Below are 23,928 nucleotides of genomic sequence, written 5' to 3'. Positions count from 1 at the left end.
GAACAAATTTATTTGAGCATAAGCTTTCATGAGCTACAACTCACTTCATCGGATGCATGCAGTGGAAAATACAGTAGGGAGATTTTATATACACAGAGAACATGAAACAATGGGTGTTACCATATACACTGTAACGAGAGTGATCAGGTAAGGTTAGCTGTTACCAGCAGGAGAGGAAAAATAACCTTTTGTAGTGATAATCAAAAAAACCCCAACCTTTTGTCGTGATAATCAAGGTGGGCCATTTCCAGCAGTTGACAAGAATGTGTGAGGAACTGTAGGGGGGGAAATTAAACATGGGGAAATAGTTTTACTTTGTGTAATGACACATCCACTCCCAGTCTTTATTCAAGCCTGATTTAACAGTGTCCAGTTTGCAAATTAATTCCAATTCAGCAGTCTCTCGTTGGAGTCTGTTTCTGAAGTTTTTTTCTTGTAATATTGCGACTTTTAGGTCTGTAATCATGTGACCAGGGAGATTGAAGTGTTCCCCAACTGGTTTTTGAATGTTATAATTCTTGATGTCTGATTTGTGTCCATTTATTCTTTTACGTAGAGACTGTTCTGTTTGGCCAATGTACATGGCAGAGGGGCATTGTTGGCACATGATGGCATCTATCACATTGGTAGATGTGCAGGTGAAAGAGCCTCTGATAGTGTAACTGATGTGATTATGTCCTATGAACATATCTATTCGGGGACACCATCATAGGACCTAATCACATCAGCCACACTATCAGAGACTCATTCACCTGCACATCTACCAATGTGATATATGCCATCATGTGCCAGCAATGTTTTTTTTCTCCTGCTGATAACAGCTCAACTTAATTGATCACTCTCGTTGTAGTGTTTATGGCAACACCCATTTTTTCATGTTCTCTGTGTGTGTATATGTATCTTCCTACTGTATTTTCCACTGCATGTATCCAATGAAGTGGGTTTTAGCTCACGAAAGCTTATGCTCAAATAAATTCGTTAGTCTCTAAGGTGCCAGAAGTACTCCTCGTTCTTTTTGCTAATACAGGCTAACACGGCTGCCACTCTGAAACCTGTCACCATGCAAGACACAGTAATCTGTGTGCACCCAAGTCACTTTTCATTACAATTCTCAGTTTCCAGCATTTCCGTCTTGTTTTTAAATTTCAGACTAATATTTGAGGTGACTAGTATGGTCAGCTCACTTCTCGTGTTGCTTGAGTTACCCTTTGTTTAAACTCTTTGTTATTGTGTGTGCTAACAAAATAATCAAGCCATTTTTACTGCATGGTAAAGTCTGTCTAGCAAATATTTCACTAACTCGCTAGGATGGAAGTGGATGGCCTACTGCCCATGTAGATGATGAAAGTGTTGTGGTAATGCTCAGATCTCATTTTGGGGGGATAGTGATCAGGTAGAAACTCTAAGCATCTAATATTTTCTTATAGCCAGAGCCAAACATATTGCTCTCTGTGGTTCACAGAACCGTCAACTCCCCTTTTAATATAAAAAATAAAATAATGTGAAGTGACCAAACTAGCTCTGGATGTCATACAGGGAAATAACGAAGGCCAAGTTAAATAAGCGATACACCATTTCTGCTGATAAAACACATGCAGTGCATCTTTGAAACAAACTGTTTCCATTTGAATAAAACGTAGTTGGTTTAATGCTACGTCTCCTTTTTACAGATTCCCAGTTTCCTATTGACATTGCATCTGTAAAGAAAGATCATGACTTTCTCGACAAGGACCTTGTAGAACCCCTTTGCAGGTAAATAACATCCACTGTTTCTTTTTTTGGTATCTTAAGAACGTTTGTGGATTTTTGTTTTGAAAGTAGTGGCCTAGCCTAAGAGATGTTTGTTTGTCCTTGTCAATTAAATGGGCATAATCTGTAGTTTTTCCAAAATAAATGCTAGAAACCTGGATTCATTTCTCTCCCAAAAAATCCTACAGCAGGGGCCAGTTTGCTTTCTGAAAATTCACAAGATTTAAAAAGGGCCCAAATCTATCAGCCCATCTCATCAACTGGAGTGAGGCTGGCTGCTTTTTGGAAAGAACAGTGCCAGCAAACCCAGCATAAATTAGGGATCTGTGTGTGAGTAACACATGGGTAACTCTGCCCCTGACTACTACAAACCAGCAGAAACCCCATTGCCCAGAACCTTCTTCCCTCTGACAGCAAGGATGGCTCGCGTGCTGCTATGCTGCTGTTGGCTCCCTGTTGTTATTTAATTGTAGTACTGCAGCACCTAGGAGCCCTAGTCAGTGACCAGGACCCCATTGTGCTAGTGTAACACCAACAGACCCTGGTCATCAGCGGTAGGATCGAACCTGGGACCTCTGGAGCTAAATGCATGAGCCTCTGCTGCATGAGCTAAAAGCCATATGAGCCATATGAGCAGACTCATTAATCTCTTTCTCTCTAAGGGTATGTCTACTCTACGAAATTAGGTCAAATTTATAGAAGTCAGTTTTGTATAAAGCGTTTTTATACAGTTGATTATGTGTGTCCCCACACAAATGCTCTAAGTGCGTGTAGTCGGTGGAGTGTGTCCACAGTACCGAGGCAACCGTCGACTTCCAGAGCGTTGCACTGTGGGTGGCTATCCCAAAGTTCCCGCAGTCTCTGCCGCCCATTTGAATTATGGGTAGAAATCCCAGTGCCTGATGGGGCTAAAACATTGTCGCGGATGGTTCTGGGTACATATCGTCAGGCCCCCGTTCCCTCCTTCCCTCCGTGAAAGCAAGGGCAGACAATCGTTTTGCGCCTTTTTTCTTGAGTTACCTCTGCAGACTCCATACCATGGCAAGCATGGAGCCCTCTCAGCTAACCATCACCGTATGTCACCTGGGTGCTGGCAGACGCGGTACTGCATTGCTACACAGCAGCAGTTTATTGCCTTTTGGCAACAGACAGTGCAGTATGACTGGTAGCCGTTGTCGACGTAGTCCTGGGTGCTCTTTTAATCAGGCGCCTGGGCAAACATGGGAGTGACTCAGCCAGGTCATTTCCCTTGTTTCGTCTCGTGGCGATTCAGTCCTACCGGCAGTGCGCTGTCTTTTAATCTGCAGCTAGCAGAAGACGATGGCCAGTAGTCATACTGCGCCATCTTCTGCCGAGCACCCAGGAGATGACGATGGCTAGCAGTCGTACTGCACAGTCTGCTGCCAGCAAGATGTATAAAGATAGATGAAGTGGCTCAAAACAAGAAATAGACCAGATTTGTTTTGTATTCATTTTCTCCTCCCTCCCTCCCCCTGTGAAATCAACGGCCTGCTAAACCCAGTTTTGAGTTCTATCCTTGAGGGGGCCATTCAGTTTCTCGCAAAGCCACCCCTTTGTTGATTTTAATTCCTGTAAGCCATGTCGTCAGTCACCCCTCCCTCCATCAGGGAAACGGCAGACAATCGTTCCGCGCCTTTTTTCTATGCAGAAGCCATACCACGGCAAGCATGGAGCCTGCTCAGATCACTTTGGCAATTAGAAGCACATTAAACACCACACGCATTATCCAGCAGTATATGCAGCACCAGAACCTGGCAAAGCGATACCAGGCGAGTAGGCGACGTCAGCGCGGTGACGTGAGTGATGAGGCCATGGACACAGACTTCTCTCAAAGCACGGGCCCTGGCAATGTGGGCATCATGGTGCTAATGGGGCAGGTTCATGTGGTGGAACGCCGATTCTGGGCCCGGGAAACAAACACAGACTGGTGGGACTGCACAGTGTTGCAGGTCTGGGACGATTCCCAGTGGCTGCTAAACTTTTGCATGCATAAGGGCACTTTCATGGAACTTTGTGACTTGCTTTCCGTTGCCCTGAGGTGCAAGAATTCCAAGATGAGAGCAGCCCTCACAGTTGAGAAGCGAGTGGCAATAGCCCTGTGGAAGCTTGCAACGCCAGACAGCTACCGGTCAGTCGGGAATCAATTTGGAGTGGGCAAATCTACTGTGGGGGCTGCTGTGATGCAAGTAGCCAATGCAATCAAAGATCTGCTGATATCAAGGGTAGTGACCCTGGGAAATGTGCAGGTCATAGTGGATGGGTTTGCTGCAATGGGATTCCCTAACTGTGGTGGGGCCATAGACGGAACCCATATCCCTATCTTGGCACCGGAGCACCAAGCCGGCGAGTACATAAACTGCAAGGGGTACTTTTCAATAGTGCTGCAAGCACTGGTGGATCACAAGGGACGTTTCACCAACATCAACGTGGGATGGCCGGGAAAGGTACATGACGCTCGCATCTTCAGGAACTCTAGTCTATTTCAAAAGCTGCAGGAAGGGACTTTATTCCCAGACCAGAAAATAACTGTTGGGGATGTTGAAATGCCTATAGTTATCCTTGGGGATCCAGCCTACCCCTTAATGCCATGGCTCATGAAGCTATACACAGGCAGCCTGGACAGTAGTCAGGAGCTGTTCAACTACAGGCTGAGCAAGTGCAGAATGGTGGTAGACTGTGCATTTGGACTTTTAAAAGCTCACTGGCGCAGTTTACTGACTCAGTTAGACCTCAGCGAAACCAATATTCCTACTGTTATTTACTGCTTGCTGTGTGCTCCACAATATCTGTGAGAGTAAGGGGGAGATGTTTATGGCGGGGTGGGAGGTTGAGGCAAATCGCCTGGCTGCTGGTTATGCACAGCCAGACACCAGGGTGGTTAGAAGAGCACAAGAGGGCGTGGTGCACATCAGAGAAGCTTTGAAGACCAGTTTCATGACTGGCCAGGCTACGGTGTGAAACTTCTGTTTGTTTCTCCTTGATGAAGCCCCCCGCCCCTTGGTTCACTCTATTTCCCTGTACCCTAACCATCCTCCCCTCCTCCCTTCGATCACCGCTTGCAGAGGCAATAAAGTCATTGTTGCTTCACATTCATGCATTCCTTATTAACTCATCACACAAATAGGGGGATAACTACCAAGGTAGCCCAGGAGGGGTGGTGGAGGAGAGAAGCACCAGGAGGGGTGGTAGAGGAGGGAAGGACAAGGCCACACAGCACTTTAAAAGTTTAAAACTTTAAAACTTATTGAATGCCAGCCTTCTGTTTCTTGGGCAATCCTCTGGGGTGGAGTGGCTGGAGGCCCCCCCAACACGTTCTTGGGCGTTGGGGTGAGGAGGTTATGGAACTTGGGGAGGAGGGCGGTTGGTTACTCAGGGGCTGTAGCGGCAGTCTGTGGTCCTGCTGCCTTTCCTGCAGCTCAACCATATGCTGAAGCATATTAGTTTGATCCTCCAGCAGCCTCAGCATTGAATCCTGCCTCCTCTCATCACGCTGCCGCCACCTTTCAGCTTCAGCCCTCTCTTCAGCCCGCCACTTACTCTCTTCAGCCCGCCACCTCTCCTCCCAGTCATTTTGTGCTTTCCTGCACTCTGACATTGTCTGCCTCCATGCATTCATCTGTGCTCTGTCAGTGTGGGAGGACAGCATGAGCTCAGAGAAATTTTCATCACGAGTGCGTTTTTTTCGCCTTCAAATCTTCGCTAGCCTCTGGGAAGGAGAAGATCCTGTGATCCTTGAAACACATGTAGCTGGTGGAGACAAAAAAAGGGACAGTGGTATTTAAAAAGACACATTTTATAAAACAGTGGCTACACTCTTTCATGGTAAACCGTGCTGTTAACATTACATACATAGCACGTGTGCTTTTGTTCCAAGGTCGCATTTTGCCTCCCCCCACCGCGTGGCTAGCCCCTCCCTCCTTCCCCCTCCGCGTGGCTAACAGCAGGGAACATTTCTGTTCAGCCACAGGCAAACAGCCCAGCAGGAACGGGCACCTCTGAATGTCCCCTTAAGAAAAGCACCCTATTTCAACCAGGTGACCATGAATGATATCTCACTCTCCTGAGGATAATACAGAGAGATAAAGAACGGATGTTGTTTGAACGCCAGCAAACATACACTGCAATGCTTTGTTCTACAATGATTCCCGAATACGTGCTACTGGCCTGGAATGGTAAAGTGTCCTACCATGGTGGATGGACTAAGGCTGCCCTCCCCAAAAACCTTTTGCAAAGGTTTGGGAGTACATCCAGGAGAGCTTTATGGAGATGTCCCTGTAGGATTTCCGCTCCATCCCAGACACGTTAACAGACTTTTCCAGTAGTTGTACTGACCGCGAATGCCAGGACAAATTAATCATTAAACATGCTTGCTTTTAAACCATGTATAGTATTTTAAAAGGTATACTCACCAGAGGTCCCTTCTCCGCCTGGCAGGTCCAGGAGGCAGCCTTGGGTGGGTTCGGGGGGTACTGGCTCCAGGTCCAGGGTGAGAAACAGTTCCTGGCTGTCAGGAAAACCGGTTTCTCCGTTTTCTTGCTGTGAGCGATCTACAACCTCATCATCATCATCTTCCTCGTCCCCAGAACCTGCTTCCGTGTTGCCTTCATCTCCATTGAAGGAGTCAAACAACACGGCTGGGGTAGTGGTGGCTGAACCCCCTAAAATGGCATGCAGCTCATCATAGAAGCGGCATGTTTGGGGCTCGGACCCGGAACGGCTGTTTTCCGCTCTGGTTTTCTGGTAAGCTTGCCTCAGCTCCTTAAGTTTCACATGGCACTGCTTCGGGTCCCTGTTATGGCCTCTGTCCTTCAAGCCCTTGGAGATTTTGACAAATGTTTTGGCATTTCGAAAACTGGAACGGAATGCTGATAGCATGGATTCCTCTCTCCATGCAGCGATCAGATCCCGTACCTCCCATTCAGTCCATGCTGGAGCTCTTTTGCGATTCTGGGACTCCATCATGGTCACCTCTGCTGATGAGCTCTGCATGATCACCTGCAGCTTGCCACGCTGGCCAAACAAGAAGTTGAAATTCAAAAGTTCGTGGGCCTTTTCCTGTCTACCTGGCCAGTGCATCTGAGTTGAGAGTGCTGTTCAGAACGGTCACAATGGAGCACTCTGGGATAGCTCCCATGAGGTGTGTGGGTTACGTTAGGTGCTGTATAAACACCCAGTTGCAGATGCTCACAGCTCCACCCTTGCCAGAGAGTTAATGTGTTTCTGTTTGTGTCGCTTTTTGTTCTTTGCCTGCAGGGAGTGTACCACACACAGCTTCTGCTGTGCCCCACCCTAATCCCTCACCTGCTGCGGAGCACCTATCTTGTGGCAGTCCTGGAAAAGGACTTTGGGTGGGGCAGGGAAATGACACTGCAAAGGCACTGACTGCTCCCCTTTTCCTTCTCCCGTGCTCCATTTGGCCTGGGTTCTGCTTCTCTCCAGCTGGGTGGGTACAAGGGAGTATCAGGCCCGTAATAAGGCAGGGTCCACTACATGAAACTGCAGCTTTCATAATGTCAGTATCACATTAAGCCTGGAAGTGATTCTTGGTTCCAGACATCTTAAACCCACTGCACATGGGGTGATATGCATGCAAGGAGTGATGAGTCTGCGGCAGGGGACTTCAGAGCAGGCTTTGGGAGAAGCCAGTGGATGAGGTCCCTCAAGATACATCTACACTCGAGCTGGGGATGGAATATCCATCTCGGGTAGACGTACAGGCACTGTCAGGCTAGAAATAGAAGAGTAACTGCAGCGGCACAGGCGGTAGGATGGGCCAGCCACCCTGAGTACAATCCTGCCTGGAAACCGAGGTATTTACCCAGGCAGCTCACTCTTCACACTGCTCATGCCACCACAGCTACACTTCTCTTCTCTTTTTAGTGCTCTAGCTAAGTCAAAGCTAGTGTGTGTATGTCTGTCAGAGCTAGAAATTAGATCCCAGCTCGCGTGTGGGTGCACTCTCAGTGAATCCTATTCTCCATAGTGCAGGGGAGTGTGAGCGGCTGCAGACCAGCGCCCCTGCTGTTCCAGAGCCTGGTAGAAAGGATTTCTCCTTCCACTCCCTATTGAACCCTGCCTCTGTCCACCCACAAACACACATAAATCAAGCCCACTACTCCAGTTTGGCATGAAGGAAGGCATGTTTCAGTATAATCCAGGGTCAAATCTGGGGGGAAAGGTTAGTGGTGCTTGTCTACTCCACCCACAAAATAAGCTCTGCTCATGAGAGTCACCAAAATGAGATGCTGCTCGCAGTAGATTACACAGATGTTCAGCATAAGACTGTGCTGCTCTCTGAGCTCCATTGGGCTCCTTGAGCTTGGCTCTCCATCAGAGGGGCTTGAATGTGCCCATGGAGTCTTCCAGGCTCCTATATCTAGGTTCATTCTTGATTGAGGGGAGAAACAAAGTGGTGGTGGTATCACCCAAATGCCACCTATTTGTGGCACCAAAACATGGCCTCACTCACAGTAAATTATGCAGGTATATGACCCTGCCTCTCCTTTCTTACATGAGGAATGAAATAGTTAACAGTGCTGACATTTAAATTATGATCATTGGGCATTTGAGTTAACACCTCACTGAGATGAATGAGTCAGTTCATTTACAGAGCTGCTGTTCCGAGCTCTGTGCAGACTCACAAAAACATCCATGCAGAGGTCACACCCTGCTCATATTTTTGAGGATTTGTTTGCAACCGGAACAGTTAGAGACCTTTTTTGAAATGGAAGATGAGATTCTGGAGAATAAGGTAGCAGCTGGCGAGGTGTGTCGTCGATCCACCATAACGTTGGGCTGTGTTCTGGACTCTGGTATAGTCCAAGGCCTGCACCACATGGTTATATTTAAAGGTTATGGTTTTAATTTGCTCTGTATATTATTTTAACCAGAAAATAAAAAACCCACCTGTTTTTTCACAGGGTTTTTTGTTTATTTTTTGTTTGTTGTTTGCTTGTTTTTATCCAGTGGTCCCCAAACTGTGGGGCATGCCCCTCTATGGGGGCACAGAGGAACATTCAGGGGCTGCGCAGTGGGGCCCAGGCCAGCCCCCATGGGGAGACGGGGTGGGAGCGCCACCCAGCCCCACTCTGCCCCCAGACCAACTCATCCCCAGGCGCAGCTCCACTCCATCCCCTGCTCTGCCCCCAGCGCAGCTCCGCCTCCAGCCCCAGCTCCACTCCGCCCCCTGCTCTGCCCCCTGCTCTGCCCCCAGTCCAGCTACGCCTCCAGCTGCAGCTCCACTCCGCCCCTTGCTCCGCCACCAGCCCCTGCTCTGCCTCCAGCCCCAGCTCCACTCCGCCCCCTGCTCTGCCTCCAGCCCCAGGTCCACTCTGCCCCCAGCTCTGCCTCCAGCCCCAGTTCCACTCCACCCACTGCTCCATCCTAGCCCAGCTCCACCCTCATTCCCTCTCTATCCCCAAGCAGCTCCATCTCTAGCCCCAACTCCTTCCCCATCCCCAGTTCTGCCCCCAGCTCCACCTTCAGCCCAAGCCCCTCTGCTGTGGAAGCCTTGGCTGTGCGTAACGGGGGGAGGGGGGCAGACATATTCCATTACTGCTAAGGAGAGGGGAGCGACAGAAAAAGTTTGGGCACCACTGGTCTAATCCATAGTTGTATGGGGAGAATAACACTGTATCTACCATACAGGCAGGGGCAGAACCATTATTCTGTCAAAGGTTAAATTGTTTGGAAGGATATCTTTTCAGATCCCAGATATTCATTGTAATATGATCAGTTCTTAGTTGAGAGCCATTGGGTGCATCTGGCTGTCAATATTTATGTCCCATGGTCCATTCATAGACACACATTTCTGACAAGTTTCTATGTTAAATTCGGGCAAACGGAACCTTGCTGACCCATAGCTGTACTTAATTTCTCCAAACGGAGAGGCCTCATACCCAACAAGAGATCATTACTGTCAATATTTTAATTGTTATACTGACCTAGTGGGACCTCTGAGGGACAGGGGAAGGGTCAGTTTTTACTTCCCCGTATACGGTGGCCCATATGAATGAGTGTGCTCAACGGGAACAACGAATTGTGCTGGCAAGTCACATACTTACAAGCATCTGTATTTTATTAGCTATCTAATCACATTTTTCAAAACTATGCAATATACTCTAACCCCCCCCCCCATAGCTTATCTGACCACCGTAGGCAAGCTCCAGACCCTCTCAGTGGTGTGTGATGGCTGGAGCATTACTACAAGATGCATGCTGGGGTGTCATGTAGGCAACAGCTGGAAAACAAAAAGAGTCAACTATTATTTGTATGTGCTGAATGTCCCTCAGAGGGCCCAATCTCACATTCCTTAGACACCCAAAACTCCCACTGACTTCAAAAGAATGCATGACCAAGCCTTTAGACTGATTAGTGAGATATTTAACTCAACTATATAGGTTTTTCATTTGCAGTGTAACTTTGAAGCTGAATTATCAGAACAACGCTTTAAACTGAGCAGAGTTTGAACTCTGAACCCTCTCCAACAGATTTTTACCGCTCAAGCTTAGGCTCTGAATTTCTCAGCTTTTGTGGACAGAAGTCAGCCCTTTCACCTTATTTTAACAATGTTTTTTGTGTTATAATATAGTGTAAAAGAGAATATGAGAGACACCACAAAGAAAGCACTTCTCTTATAGGGTAGCTAGTAGCAACCTCTATTCAGAAAGCCTAACACTTCACATTTTATAAATTCTAGTGATTTTCTTTTTGAGCTAGTCTAATACCTCTGTTGTTTGCAACATGCCTTTGAAATTTGGCAGGGGGAAAGCCCTCAGGTTAGAGAAGTACCTTTTCTTCGTCCCATGAAATTTTATTCAGGCGTTATTGAGATATAAATGGTACGAAATCATCGTTTCCTTTCTCTCATTTGCATTCCTGAGGCAAGATTTGTCAGATAGCCAAAATGGTAATTGAACATGAACATTCTGTGGCTGGGCCTACTTCCAAAGCAGCAACAATGGGCACTGATTTGGGAAGATGTTTGAACTTTCAGAGCAGCTGTTGGAGGGAAAGAGCCAGGCCAAGTTCCACCTGCCTTCCCCCTAACTCATCACATGGCTCCAGGGGCCCAATGGTGGAGCAGGATCTCTCTCAGCTGATGTGTTCTGGGCCTGGCTCTCCCCAACCAACTCCTGGACCCACCACCTGGCTCCAGTGGACAGTCCCTCAGTGAGAGATAACAGATTTCTCCTGCTACTGCCATCTGAAATTAGTCCTATCGCTCAAGTGGCATAAGTATATACTTCAGTGGTGAAAATTCAGCATTCAAACCTTGCTTGTGAGGCATGGTGGAGGTGTTACAGCTGTGTGTAATACTCTGTTTTTACCTTTTTCCTTTAAAAAAACTCTAGGAAATAATGTGCAAATAAACTACTTTAAAAGAACATTATTTAGGTTGCACACTCTAGCACTTAAATGCTTGACTTTGCAACCTGAATAACATTCTTTTAACATATTGTTTTTCATGCAAATATATTGAACAAGTTTTTTCACATGTGTGCAATTTTTGAATCTTAGACCACTGTTTAGGCCCCTAAATAAGTGCCCTTATTTTCAAAAGTGTGAAGCACTCACCAGCCCCTATTGAATTCAATATTTTTAAACTGGGGTCATTCATTCTTTACATAGTTATTCTCTATTTCATAGCTTGTAATTGCTCCAAGGGGAACTATATATAGATTATTATACTGGTGAGGATTTTTTAAATGTATATTATATACTCAATACTCTACGGTGTTATTACAGAATTCCGGATTTTTTTAAAACTTGGGTTTTGGGGAAAAAAAAGCTCAATCCAGTTCCCATTAAAGGCAATAGACAGGCTCCTAATAATTACAGTGAGGGCTGAATCAAGCCCAAGGCACATACAGCATATTGTAAAGTCTAAATACCTCAATCTTCTATGTTAGAGCTCCTAGAAAGTGCTGGATTGATAACACTGGAAAACTAAATCTTGTGTTTAGCCATTGAACAAGTACAGCAGGGTCCTTGGCAGTGCAAGCTTTCCCGCACCACCTCTGGGGAGAACCTCACTCAGGGCAGGTCTGTACCACCAGTTAAGCTGTGTAACTTAAGTCGCTCAGGGGTGTGAAAAAGCCACCCCCTGAGCAATGCAAGTTACATTGACCTAAGCACCATCCGCACCGCTCTCCCGCCGGCATAGCTTCCGCCTCTCAAGGATGTGGAGTAATTATGCCGACAGGAGAGCGCTCTCCCATCGGCCTAGCATCTTTTCACCAAACGTGCTACAGCAGCACAGTGTCCTCAGTGTTCAGTCCTTGGCTCCTATGCAGAGTCTCCTATCACAGGATCAGCTGTCCTCCTCCCATAGACTAACTCAAAATAGGAGGCTAGGCTGCTGGCAAAGTTTCCTGCAGATCGTCCCCTTGAGAAGTCACAAGAGTTTGGGGGACTGAGTTCTCTCAAATCCGTGTATCTTGGAGATAAAGGTGTCACAGTAAAGGGTGCCCCAGATCTGCAGGGGCATAGGTGGCTGACCCCTCCATGCTATTCAATTGCACTTAGTGCCTCCTGGCAACATAGCTTCTGCATGACCTTGGTATGCCATTGGCTGGGTTCCCCTGCAGCTGCTACGGAGCAGCTGCAGCCCAGACCCAAATGGAGTTAATACAGTTCCAAGCCACTTTAAGGATGTCTGAGGATAATCTGGAAGGCTGTTTAAGTGGGACAATAGGCCACCCACTGGGCTTCCAATTACACGGCTTCTGCTGTACGATATTGTTATTTATTTATTAATCACTGTTTGGTGCTGTGCATGTCACAAAAGGAAGACAGTTCCTGAGTCTGAAGAGCTTACAGTATAAAAGACAGGAACAACAAATATTGAATGCGTAGGTACTGTATCAGAGACATATGATGTTGATGATTCAAATTGCGCTGCCATTGTGCTGTGAAGGACGCATTAAATTGACGTCAGTGTTGCTGTTTTTATAGTATGATTTGCAAGCTTTCCCCAAATTCTGTGCAGCTTTCCTGACAAGTGTTTTGATAAATATTTTTTAAAAGCCCAACCATCCTGAGCTAAACTCTGGATTGTTTATTTGGCATGGATTTTACTGTCTTTCCTTCAAGCTCAGATGTCATGTTTTGTTAAAGTTCTAAATATACAGCCCTCTCCCATGACTTGAGGCAGTGACATGAAAGTGTAGGTAGCATTTCAGTGGCCTCTCTCTCTTTGATCAGGACATCAGTGACAGTCTTTTTGTCGTCAGAGCCTTTTGTTTCTGTGAAGGTTTAGCTATCATTCACATAACGGATATAAGCAGATGGGGAAAGCTGTCTGCTGCCATTGGCACATCAACAGCATGTGAGAAGTTCAAACAGACTGGATTTAATTTCAGATGCCAGTAACAGGAAAACTAATAAATCTGATAATTGGTCCTCTAATTTCACCAGCAGAATCTTTTCACCATATTGGAAGAACCCCAGAAAGCATGTCATTATTTTATAGATGGCTAAATCTAAAAGCAGGGGTTGAATTCCTGGTTCCTATTAGAAGGTAGTTCTGTGTTTTGATGGAGTGGGTTCAGAAAGCAGTCATGATAATACTGTAGCTTTCTCTGTCTCCAGTCCAGCTAAGTAATGAGATCAACTCTTCCGCTTCAGTACTGAAATAATCCTTGTGTTCTGATAGGGTCAGTGAAAAACGAATTGCTTTTTTTTCATTGTTTGTTTGACCAAATGATTTCAGTATCTTTCCACCAGGGAGCTGGAGGCCCTTTTTAAAATATTGAGACAAATTGTGCCTTTGGTTAGACCTGAGCAATTCCATAGAATTCAGTGGGGTACCTGAATATAAGCCACTGTCTGTAGGATCCTACTTCCCCTTCTCCCATGTATAATTATTTGCTCATTTGTTCTTCAAGTGCATATCACATTGTACTGATGGCAAGGAAAGACTTTGCCCCTTGAATCTGGAATGTTTCCTCTTTCTACTCCAATTTCTCCTCTCCATCAGTTGCAAATAGGTGATAAGCATAGGGCTCCTTTTTAAAGTATTTAGAAAGTTGCTGGCAAAATCACCTCTTGAGGTGTGTAGAGACACAAAGCTTACGCTGTCCCTCGGCTTTTCAGCAGATACCTCTCCAGTGCCCATTCTCTTGCTGACTTCTGGAGTTAAAGATTGATGACTTGATTGAGGTGCTGAGCAATTTCAGAGAGAATTGCACATTCTCAGTAGCGCTGAATATCAGGTCAGGCGTTCACCTCTAAAAACTTGAGTCTCTCAGTGAGCTACCTGGTTCAGCCACACAGAGAGATGAGCTGATTTTGCAGGAGTGTACTGGCTTATTCCATTTTGAAGTGATAATAACGCCATAGCAACTTTATTTAGATAGGCTCTAAGTGCTAGGCTAGTGAGTATAAGTGGGGCATGGTGACAGCTCCTCCTCCTCCCTCAATTTTTCCAAGAAAGGACAGACCTGGCGTAGGTGCTTAACTCCAGGAGAGGGTTCACAGCTGTGAATCCCAAGCAGAGGGAGGCACCTTCTTTTAGGTGCCAAACATCCTTTAAGGGGCAGGGCTTAGGTGGCTCCCCAGTCAGCGTGCTGGCTGTTGTGAATCCCATTCTTAAGCAACTAACTCTCCTATGCAGTGTATAGGGAGCCTGGGAGCCTAACTCAGGATTGAGTATTCTTCTAGGTGGCAGGGTGCCTAAAAGTTAGGCTTTGCAATTCTCACTCTAAGTCCCCTTTGTGGATCTAGCCCTAAATGCCTAAAGTGAGGAATCAAATCTTAAATGCACTTTTTGTGGTTCTAATACATCCTTTGGGATCTCATAACATTCGTTAGGGGTTTTAGAATGATAACATTACACACACAGTGGGCAAATCACATTTTCACTCTGTGCCTCATTTAAGCCATCTGTAAAATGGGTTTAATGATCTTTATAGCCTTTATAAAATGTTTTGTGGTGTGTGGATAAAGAGCTAGGCATTAGGTAGTGACAGCGGTGACATGCCCTTCTGATTCACAAGTCTGTAGCATGGAGCGAAATAAGTGTAGTGAATCCTGCTGTGTAAAGTTACAACTCCACAAGCAGGTGAGAGGATCTTTTGAAATCATGAGAAGTCATGCCCTTGAATTAGTGGGATGCTAATCTTTGGATTTTTCTTTACCTGTAGACGACTGAACACATTGAACAAGTGTGCCTCAATGAAACTCGATGTGAACTTCCAAAGGAAAAAGGCAAGTAAACATTATGAAAACCTCTGGGCTTTGTTCTTACCATTGTAATGAGAGCTCCTGCAATCAGGCCCCAAATCAGGAAAGCACTTAAGTTTAAGTTAAGCATGTTTAACTCTAAGCATGTGTTTAAGTGCTATCCTGAATAGGGATAGGGTTTCCTGATCAGGGCCTTTAAATATGAATTAAAAATAAATAGCTGTGAATAGTACAGCAGGGTCAGTGTTAAAAGACTTACATGGACACAAGCAGTAATTTAAATGTTATATATGTTCAATTCCAGTCAAGGGGAAAAGGGTATTATGCCTTGGTATTATAATGTGTTGTCACATTTGCCCATATCATGTCATCACATAATGGAAAATCCTTCCAGGAAAAAATGGAAGCTTCTGTATAAACAATAGCTTTCCTTATTTCTCATGCTGACTTACTACCAGTTAACAATATGAAAATAAACCATGCCGTACTTACAACCTCTTTGTATAACACAGGCAATATTTAAGGCTCAAAGGGTTTCGATAAGGAATGCAAAAAATGCTTATTGATTTTTAAAAAATTGTGATGGCTCCAGCATAACAGTTGAGCTTTTTAGTTTACTCATGACATTGGCGCAGGGGCACTTTATAAGCAACACCATATGATGGAAATCATTGGTTCTGAGAGATATCGCTATATATCACTTTTTCCCCTCAGAGTGTTTGTCTAACGCTTTCGAAAACTGCCCATATGAGGTGCTCCTCTTGATACCACTGGCAGTTTAATCTCTTTCTATCCTGCTGTCTGTGCAAAGGAATTCAGACAGAAGCTGTCCGGACATTTTCTTACCTTCTATTCATACCAGATTGTTCTTGTGTGCGACATTCATCAAACAGCCTGTCCACCATCCTTTCTGGCCATTCTCTTCCAAACTGTGTATACGCCAGTGAGGTCCCATCCTTTTTTCCAACTTCAAACTTGCAGGGGTTTTCCTGCCTTTGATAAGTGTATGTAACCTTCATGTTAAATCCCTGTTCTGGTCTCTCTAGAACAGAGAGTGCCAGTCCACCAAACAGTGTGGCGGCTTTATGATGTGGACAAATGTGTGCTATAGGAAGAGACTCAGCTCATCCAAATTCATTTTAGTGTTGAAATACACACCCAAGTCTCCATTGGTGAAAACCTAATGTACTAAGCCCACTGCACCATTTCGCTGCTTCAGGTGGTTTCATTTTTCTTATTTTTATCAAAGACATTGCAGCTTAAACAAGAGAGGGAATAGAAAAAACAAAACATGGATGAACACTGGCTATGCTATTTAAAAATTGTTGCAATGTTACTTCCTGCCTTTTTCCCTGCATCCATTCCAGATCAGCAAAAGGGAAAGTGGAGATTGGCAATTTAGGGTTCTATTCACAGGGGGTGTAGGGGTTTCTGCACCACCAAAATCTGTGTAGATGCAGTTCGTCGCTGTGCCAAACCTGCCAGGTTCAGTGCAGATGCCTTCTGTCCTCATTTTTTGGTTAACTTAAAATTCCCACCTCTCTCCTCTCATCCTAAAACATTCAAGGAGTGGCCAACTGACCCCTATCACTTCTTGGGGTCTTTGGTGAGTGGACAACTGGCCCTTCTTCTTCCCCACCCCCACAACCTTGCCTCTTCAGAGGCAGAGACCCCCACTCTTGTGATATTATTGCAAACCCCATGATTTTAGGTGGTGGTTTGGGGGTGGGGGTTGGCTTTTTTTTTTAAAGCTGCTCTTTATGTCAGGAAGAGACAATGATTTTCTCACTATCTTTGTTGTTACTGAAGATAGCCACCATCTCCCATTGTTCTGAATGGAACTGAACTCACAGGCTTCCCTTATTTAGCATGGCCACTATTTCCCTACAGCCTTTACAAGTGGAAGTGCCCTTGTAAACTTAGCCACCATTTCAGCGCAACAGAAGCTAGACAACCAACGCTCAATGTAAACTCGTTCCCCCATAGGTGTCTGAGGCAAGAGAGGATGAGAGAACAGGAGAATGTGGAGGGGCAGGGAATGAGAGTTGGGCCAGCAGGCATGCAGGATGACTGGAGCAGAGGAAATTGTGGGAACAAAGAAATGTGAGGGGTGGGAAGGAGGACTAGAAGTCAAAGTAATATTGGGGCCTGGGTGGGAAACTGGGGACGGAGAGACTGGACAATAAGAATGCGTGGAAGAGCTTATAATTGAGTCTCCACACAACGACGACAGATCTGGGAAATGTTCCTGTGGTCTAAATGCTGTCTGTACAAATAGCCTTTACAATAAGCTGTCTTACTGGAACACAAAAGCAGCCTACTATTACCCGGTTCTGAGGTTCAACATAACGTTTTGCACAGTTCTAGTCTGCAGCTGCTTGACAGATTCATGAAAACACAGCTAAGCAAGCTGCCAAACAGCATTATCGGGAAAGCTAATCTGGGTGAAAGCTTGTTCCACTCACTCTCCCCGCCTCCACCGACCCAACCACACATCACTCGAAGAGATACATATGCCATGTGGGGGATTTAGTAATTCAGTTTCCATTAACTTCAGTGAGATTTGCACAGATAAATCTTCGTATATTGTGCTGAAAATATTCCCTTAAGTGATTTGGACAGACAAAAATTAGCCTTTGGATTAGCTGCCTTCTGCAGGAACCTCTCATGAGGAACCAAGGTGACATTACAGAATCAAAATTTTTGTGGTTTTGATTTTTCAAGGAAAGTTGACAATTTTCCATAGAAAATTTCAACACGACAAAACTTTTTCTCATTTTCATTGCAAAGTTCCGGGAAGAAGAATCCATTTCCCAGCCAGCTCTAGTTAGCAAGTAATCCTGGCTCTGTTGTAGTGGGATGTGGAATTCGTTCTCCACCACTGTTCATGTTCATTGTTCATCTCTAGCCACTGTTTAAAAGTATCTTTAAGCTTTTTGTCCTCCAAAGGATATTTTAGGTAGAAACATTGTTGGCTTCATATTTACTGCCCTTTCCTGTTACAGTCCCCATCTCCCTTAATTCTCTTGCGCATTGTTTCCACCACTTTAGCTTTATTTCTTTGGGTTTTAAGACAAAGGGACTAGACCCTCATCTGGTGTAAATTGTCATAGCTCCAATGACTTCAATGGAGTTCTCACAATTTTTACCAGCCGAGGATCTGCCCCAATGTCTTTTATTATGTTTGCAGTGTAGCTTACCATTTTATTATTGTGTGGTAGAGGGCCCTCAGCACCTAGGCAGTGGACTGCTTTATAATGGGAGATGAAATTCAGTGTTGACAGATACAAAGTAATGCACACTGGAAAACATAATCCCAACTATACATATAAAATGATGGGACCTAAATTAGCTGTTACCACTCAAGAAAGAGATCTTGGAGTCATTGTGGATAGTTCTCTGAAAACATCACTCAATGTGCAGCGATAGTCATAAAAGCTAACAGAATGTTGGGAATCATCAAAAAAGGGATAGATAATAAGACAGAAAATATGATATTGCTTCTGTATAAATCCATGGTATGCCCACATCTTGAATACTGCGTGCAGATGTGGTCATCCCATCTCAAAAAAGATCTATTGGAATTGGAAAAAGTTCAGAAAAGGGCAACAAAAATTATTAGGGGTATGGAACGGCTTCCATATGAGGAGAGATTAATAAGTTTGGGACTTTTCATCTTGGAAAAGAGACAACTAAGGGGGGGATATGATAGAGGTCTATAAAATCATGACTAGTATGGAGAAAGTAGATAAGGAAGTGTTATTTACTTCTTCTCATAACACAAGAACTAGGGGTCACTAAATGAAATTAAAAGACAGCAGGTTTAAAACAAACAAAAAGAAGTATTTCTTCACGCAGTGCACAGTCAACCCATGGAACTCTTTGCCAGAGGATGTTGTGAAGGCCAAGATTATAACAGGGTTCAAAAAAGAACTAGATAAATTCATGAAGGATAGGTCCATGAATGGCTATTAGCCAGTATGGGCAGAGATGGTGTCTCTAGCCTCTGTTTGCCAGAAGCTAGTGTAACCCACACACCTCCTGGGTGTGGTCTGTCCGCTCTAGTGGCACCGAGACCACTTAGAGATAAATGAATCTGCTATAGCCTTAGCTAAGAGACATATGGCTTTTAGCTCCAGAGGTCCCAGGTTCAATGCCAACGGCCGGGGTCTGTCGGCGTAACACTGGGAATAGGGGATGGATCACTTGATGGTTACCTGTTCTGTTCATTCCCGCTGGGGCACCTGGCATCGGCCACTGTTGGAAGACAGGATACTGGGCTAGATGGACCTTTGGTCTGACCCAGTATGGCCGTTCTTATGTTCTTATAAAATAATGGTTAAAATATTTAAAATATCTACCCTAATGTTTTTTTTAAATATTTCCGTTGTGGCCCTAGTAAGGCCATAATATGTGGATTTTATAAGTGCCTCCCTTGTTTTCAGTCCTCCTCCCCATGAATTCCCCCTTCAGTAACAACTGTCACACAGAACCAGAAGGCATAGCTGTCAAACAGTCCGTCCCTTTTCCTGCAGAAAAGATGACCAAAACAGGACCAGCGGTTTCTAGCTCTTTTTCTAGTGCTTCTCCAGCTGCTTAATTGTTTGTTACCCCTAGCTGCAGAACTTAGGCATTTACTCCTGTGAACTCATGTCAGCTGTAGAAGAAATGTGTGCTACTTGTTATACATAATATAGAAATGAATCAAACCAGCTTTTCTGGTTTAGCAGCTTTATTTTATCTTACAGTTTGGACAAGATCTAAAATTGATGTGTCAAGCTTTAAGCGATGGTCTAGCAAAAGCTTACAACAACAATATGACTTTAGGGCGATCTGCCACTTTACTGATTACATCACAATGCACATCTTTCAAACTTCAGTTTTATTTAAGATGTATTTTACAAATTATTTTACATTTTCTAACTAGATTAAGCAGCCAGGTTCTAGATGGGAGATAATACAACTTTACTATCAGAATGGCATATAAAAATACTGCTAAGAATAGATTTTTAAAATGAGAATTTTCCAATCCCAAAATAGTCTTTTTAGTTTATGCCTTGTTTTAGTCTGACAGCCTGTTATATTTTACTGCCTTACTGCTGCTTCCAGGAATGAGGGAGTATAAGACGACTGTTTCGATGTCATATAGGTGAAGTTAGTTTGTTCTACTTTAAAACAACTGTACAGGAATAGCTTGGTATGGGACTGGTTCAAAGTCAATAGAAAGACGCTAATTGACTTTAGTGGGCTTTGGCTTAGTGAGTAGTGAGCTAAACAAAAAACTGCATGGCCCATGCTGACAGTGTATCAGTTTTGTCTGGGACAACTGAGTAGCAGAATCTCATATTGACCTTTGCATCTTTTTATTTTAATGATTTTTATTTTATTTTATTCAGTTACTACATTGTTGCCATAGTTTATCGTGCTTGGTATTTTATCTCTAAATATTTGTTTTTGTCTAGAGGGTATGTGTGTATAAATGAACAAATTTAATTGAAGACTTAATCTTCCTACAGGTTAATTCAGATGATTAATAGGTTTTCCTGCTGCCATTGCAAATATCTGTTTACTTCTCACAGCAAAACAAAATATAATGGGGCGATAGTTTGCTTGAGGTATGCACATGGCCCTATTACTGTAGCATCTCATAACCTCATAATCTTTAATGTATTTATCCAGCCAACACTGCTGTGAGGAAGCCCCTCCCCTGCCCCCGTATTCTTAAAAAACTGCTTAGGCCGCAATCCTGCATTGCGCAGAGCGCAGGCAGACTGCTTGTGCCTGCTCAAAGCCCCGCTGAAGTCAACAGGCCCTGCATGGGCACATAGTCCACTCGTGAGCTCTATAAGGCAGGAACAGGGCCTTATTCCTTCTATGGTAGCATGTTAATTGCAGAGTCTTTGCTCTGGAATGAGAAAGGCTGCAGTAAAAGAGCTGATGATATCCATTATGCTAAGAACAGACTGCAGTCTTCTAGAGCCATGTTGCCATCTATGGCTTTCACTGTATGAGCAGAGGATTCATGTTTGTTACAATGTAATCAGAAAAAGAAAGAAAAGTGCTGTGTTGAACAAAGTGTAACATGCTGTTTTCCAGAGTGAAGACTCAGATGAAGAAGACTTCTGTGCCATCAGTAATAAATGGACTTTCCAAAGGACAAGCAGAAGATGGTCTCGGGTGGACGACATTGACACTTTGCTTCACCGATCAGATAGACATGAGTCTTCAGGGGACATTAAAATGAAAAACACCCCTAGCAGTGAGAGCGTCCTTACTGATCTGAGTGAGCCTGAGGTCTCGTCTATTCACAGCGAGAGCAGTGGGGGAAGTGACAGTCGGCATCAGTCTGGTATCAACAGCACTATCAGGGAGATATGTGACTGCTCAGGACAGCATAGTATAGAAAACACACTTACACATTACACCACTCCCATCAGCTGTACCCTCTCCGAGATTCCAAAGGAGATCACAGATTACTCCTGTAACCTTAAGAATGAGAAACCAACACGAACGAGAGCCAAGACCTTTCTAAAGCGCATGGAGACGCTAAAGCCTAGAGGTGCACACGGAAAACTAAAGGGTGTCTTAGAGATAAGCGGACCTATTCTTCAACATGAGCCAAAATCCTTAAAGGACATGCACTATATGCAGATAGTGAATGGAGACCTCCAAAACTTAACCCAAGATGCAGCCAAAAGAGGACTTTCCTTTTCTGCCAAGTCCAGCAGTGACAGTAGTCAGTCAGAAAACAGCAGCAGTGGCATGAGCACACCATGTTTTAAGGAACGCAAGTGTTATGAAACAAACAAGCGAGGTGGTATGTACCTGGAGGACCTGGATGTTCTTGCTGGAACAGCCCTGAGACAAGTAGACGAAAACCGTAAAAATGAATTTCACTCCCAAGAGAACCTGGTTGTGCATATTCCCAAGGACCACAAACCTGGAACTTTTCCAAAGGCACTTTCCATTGAAAGTCTCTCACCTACTGACAACAGTAATAGTGTAAACTGGAGGACAGGCAGCATCTCTTTGGGCAAACAGAAGTACTCTACTCCTAAAGAGCCCAGACTCATGGCTTGCTGTCCTAAAGAAAGTAGAGTTAGTATTTATGACAATGTGCCAGGTTCCCACTTGTACGCCAGCACTGGAGACCTTTTGGACTTGGAAAAAGATGACCTTTTCCCTCATTTAGATGACATTTTGCAGCATGTCAATGGACTTAAAGAGGTTGTAAACCACTGGTCAAAGGATTTACAGCCAGAGCTGCAAAGCAATGATTTATTGGTTGGGGAATCTGCATCGCTGCCATTCCAGTCACCCACCCAAATCACATTAGACTTTGAAGGGAACTCTGTTTCTGATGGTCGTACTACACCCAGTGATATGGACAGAGATGGAACATCTCTCAATGAATCAGAAACCACTGGTATTAGGGACAGGAGAGACTCTGGTGTAGGGGCATCTCTCACCAGACCAAACAGGTTGGTAGCATAATTCCTTAAATAATTCCTTCTGTTTTTCATTATTAATGGGATAGGTTGTGAAAAACGATATAATAAAGCAGGGGCACACTATCTGAGCATTGTGAACAGGTGTCAAAGGGTCATGATCACCCTTCCTTGCCCATATTGCTAAATTGGGAGGGGGGACCCAGCTAGATAAAAAGGTGACTTCTAGGAGAAGGGGGCCCTGGTATGAAAAAGGTGCAGAGTCATCGTAATAGAGCAAACTACAGTGCACACTTTCTTCCACAATGTATTTTAGTTAAAAAAACATGGTGTCATATTCACAATGGGATGTATATTCAAACTGGCCTCTAAAATGTGCCCATCAATTTGTGCAAACAGAGGCAGGCACCAAATTTTCATGCACAAGATTAGAGTCCGCTTTGAAAAAGTGGCCCTGTGCTCTTATGTAGAAATTACAGTTTTCCCCAAAGCCCGTCCTAGTTGGTTAACACCCAATGTATTTGTTAATGGAAATGTAAGGCTGGACCACCCTGAGTGACACCGAGTGTTTGGAAAATCATTTTGCATTATTAATGAATTTTGTGAATTTGAGAGAAGAGGCTCGGTTGTGCCCTGAAGACACAGGCCTGAATAAGGGACTTCGTGAAGCTGCACTGCCGGGGGTGGGGGTGTCTGAATGTGCAATGGGAGTGTGGCTGCCAGGCATGGTGCTATGCACTCTGTGCTCCAAGGCCAACCGCTTCCATGTGCTCACCCACAAAGGTTCCACTGGGCCATTGTTTTTATTTTGTTTTCAACAATTAACATGAGAAATCTTTGAAATCTCCTGTTTGTTCTTTACAGCACTGGACACCACACAAAAAATCAAGCTTTGAGATACTTGAGTTTTATTTATACCCAAACAGCACCCTCTCACACCTACCTTTGCTTTCATTTCTGTATAGTTCTCTTAACACTGAAAACTCACTCAAGTGACACTTTTCAGAGTAGCAGCCATATTAGTCTGTATTCGCAAAAGGAAAAGGAGTACTTGCGGCACCTTAGAGACTAACCAATTTATTTGAGCATAAGCTTTTGTGAGCTACAAACCACTTCATCGGATGCATTCAAGTGACACTGTACATGCCTATGAAAGCATCATTGGTTACCCCACAAGCACATGAGGTTTTGTCAGACATGGCTTCAGTTAGGCAGCCTTTGTCCAACCCACAAAGCAGGGGATACAGTTACTAACTAAAACATATCATGTGGGAGAGGCTCCAGGAGGCAGGAAAGTGAATTTAAAAGAAAAGATACCCACATACTCCCTACAGATTATGGAATGTATACCTGGGAACTGCTTACTAAACACCGTGTACTAAAACAACTGGTCACGAAAAGAAAGAAACTTGGCACTTAGACTATTTTGAGGGACTCTTATGCTATCGCTTACATTCTGGTATCAGTCATTTGAATTACTCTGGATTTATGCTGCTGTAACCAAGAGCAGAATTTGGCCCTATGT

General features: G+C 44.5%; 1 protein-coding gene across 2 annotated transcripts in view; it reads left to right on the top strand.

Moving 5' to 3' along the window:
* STARD13 (StAR related lipid transfer domain containing 13) overlaps positions 1–23,928 on the top strand; it is a 500,497-nt gene that overhangs the window by 444,510 nt on the left and 32,059 nt on the right. For both annotated transcript variants that reach the window (XM_077810186.1, XM_077810194.1), the window contains 3 exons: positions 1,671–1,752; positions 14,916–14,979; positions 21,052–22,436. In XM_077810186.1, the coding sequence (XP_077666312.1) occupies positions 1,671–1,752; positions 14,916–14,979; positions 21,052–22,436 (1,531 nt within the window). The remainder of the gene's footprint in view (positions 1–1,670; positions 1,753–14,915; positions 14,980–21,051; positions 22,437–23,928) is intronic.

The sequence above is a fragment of the Eretmochelys imbricata genome, chromosome 1, assembly GCF_965152235.1.
Source record: "Eretmochelys imbricata isolate rEreImb1 chromosome 1, rEreImb1.hap1, whole genome shotgun sequence".
NCBI lineage: Eukaryota > Metazoa > Chordata > Testudines > Cheloniidae > Eretmochelys > Eretmochelys imbricata.
Note: the sequence above shows the minus strand (reverse complement) of the source record. Positions and strands in the feature narration are given on the sequence as shown.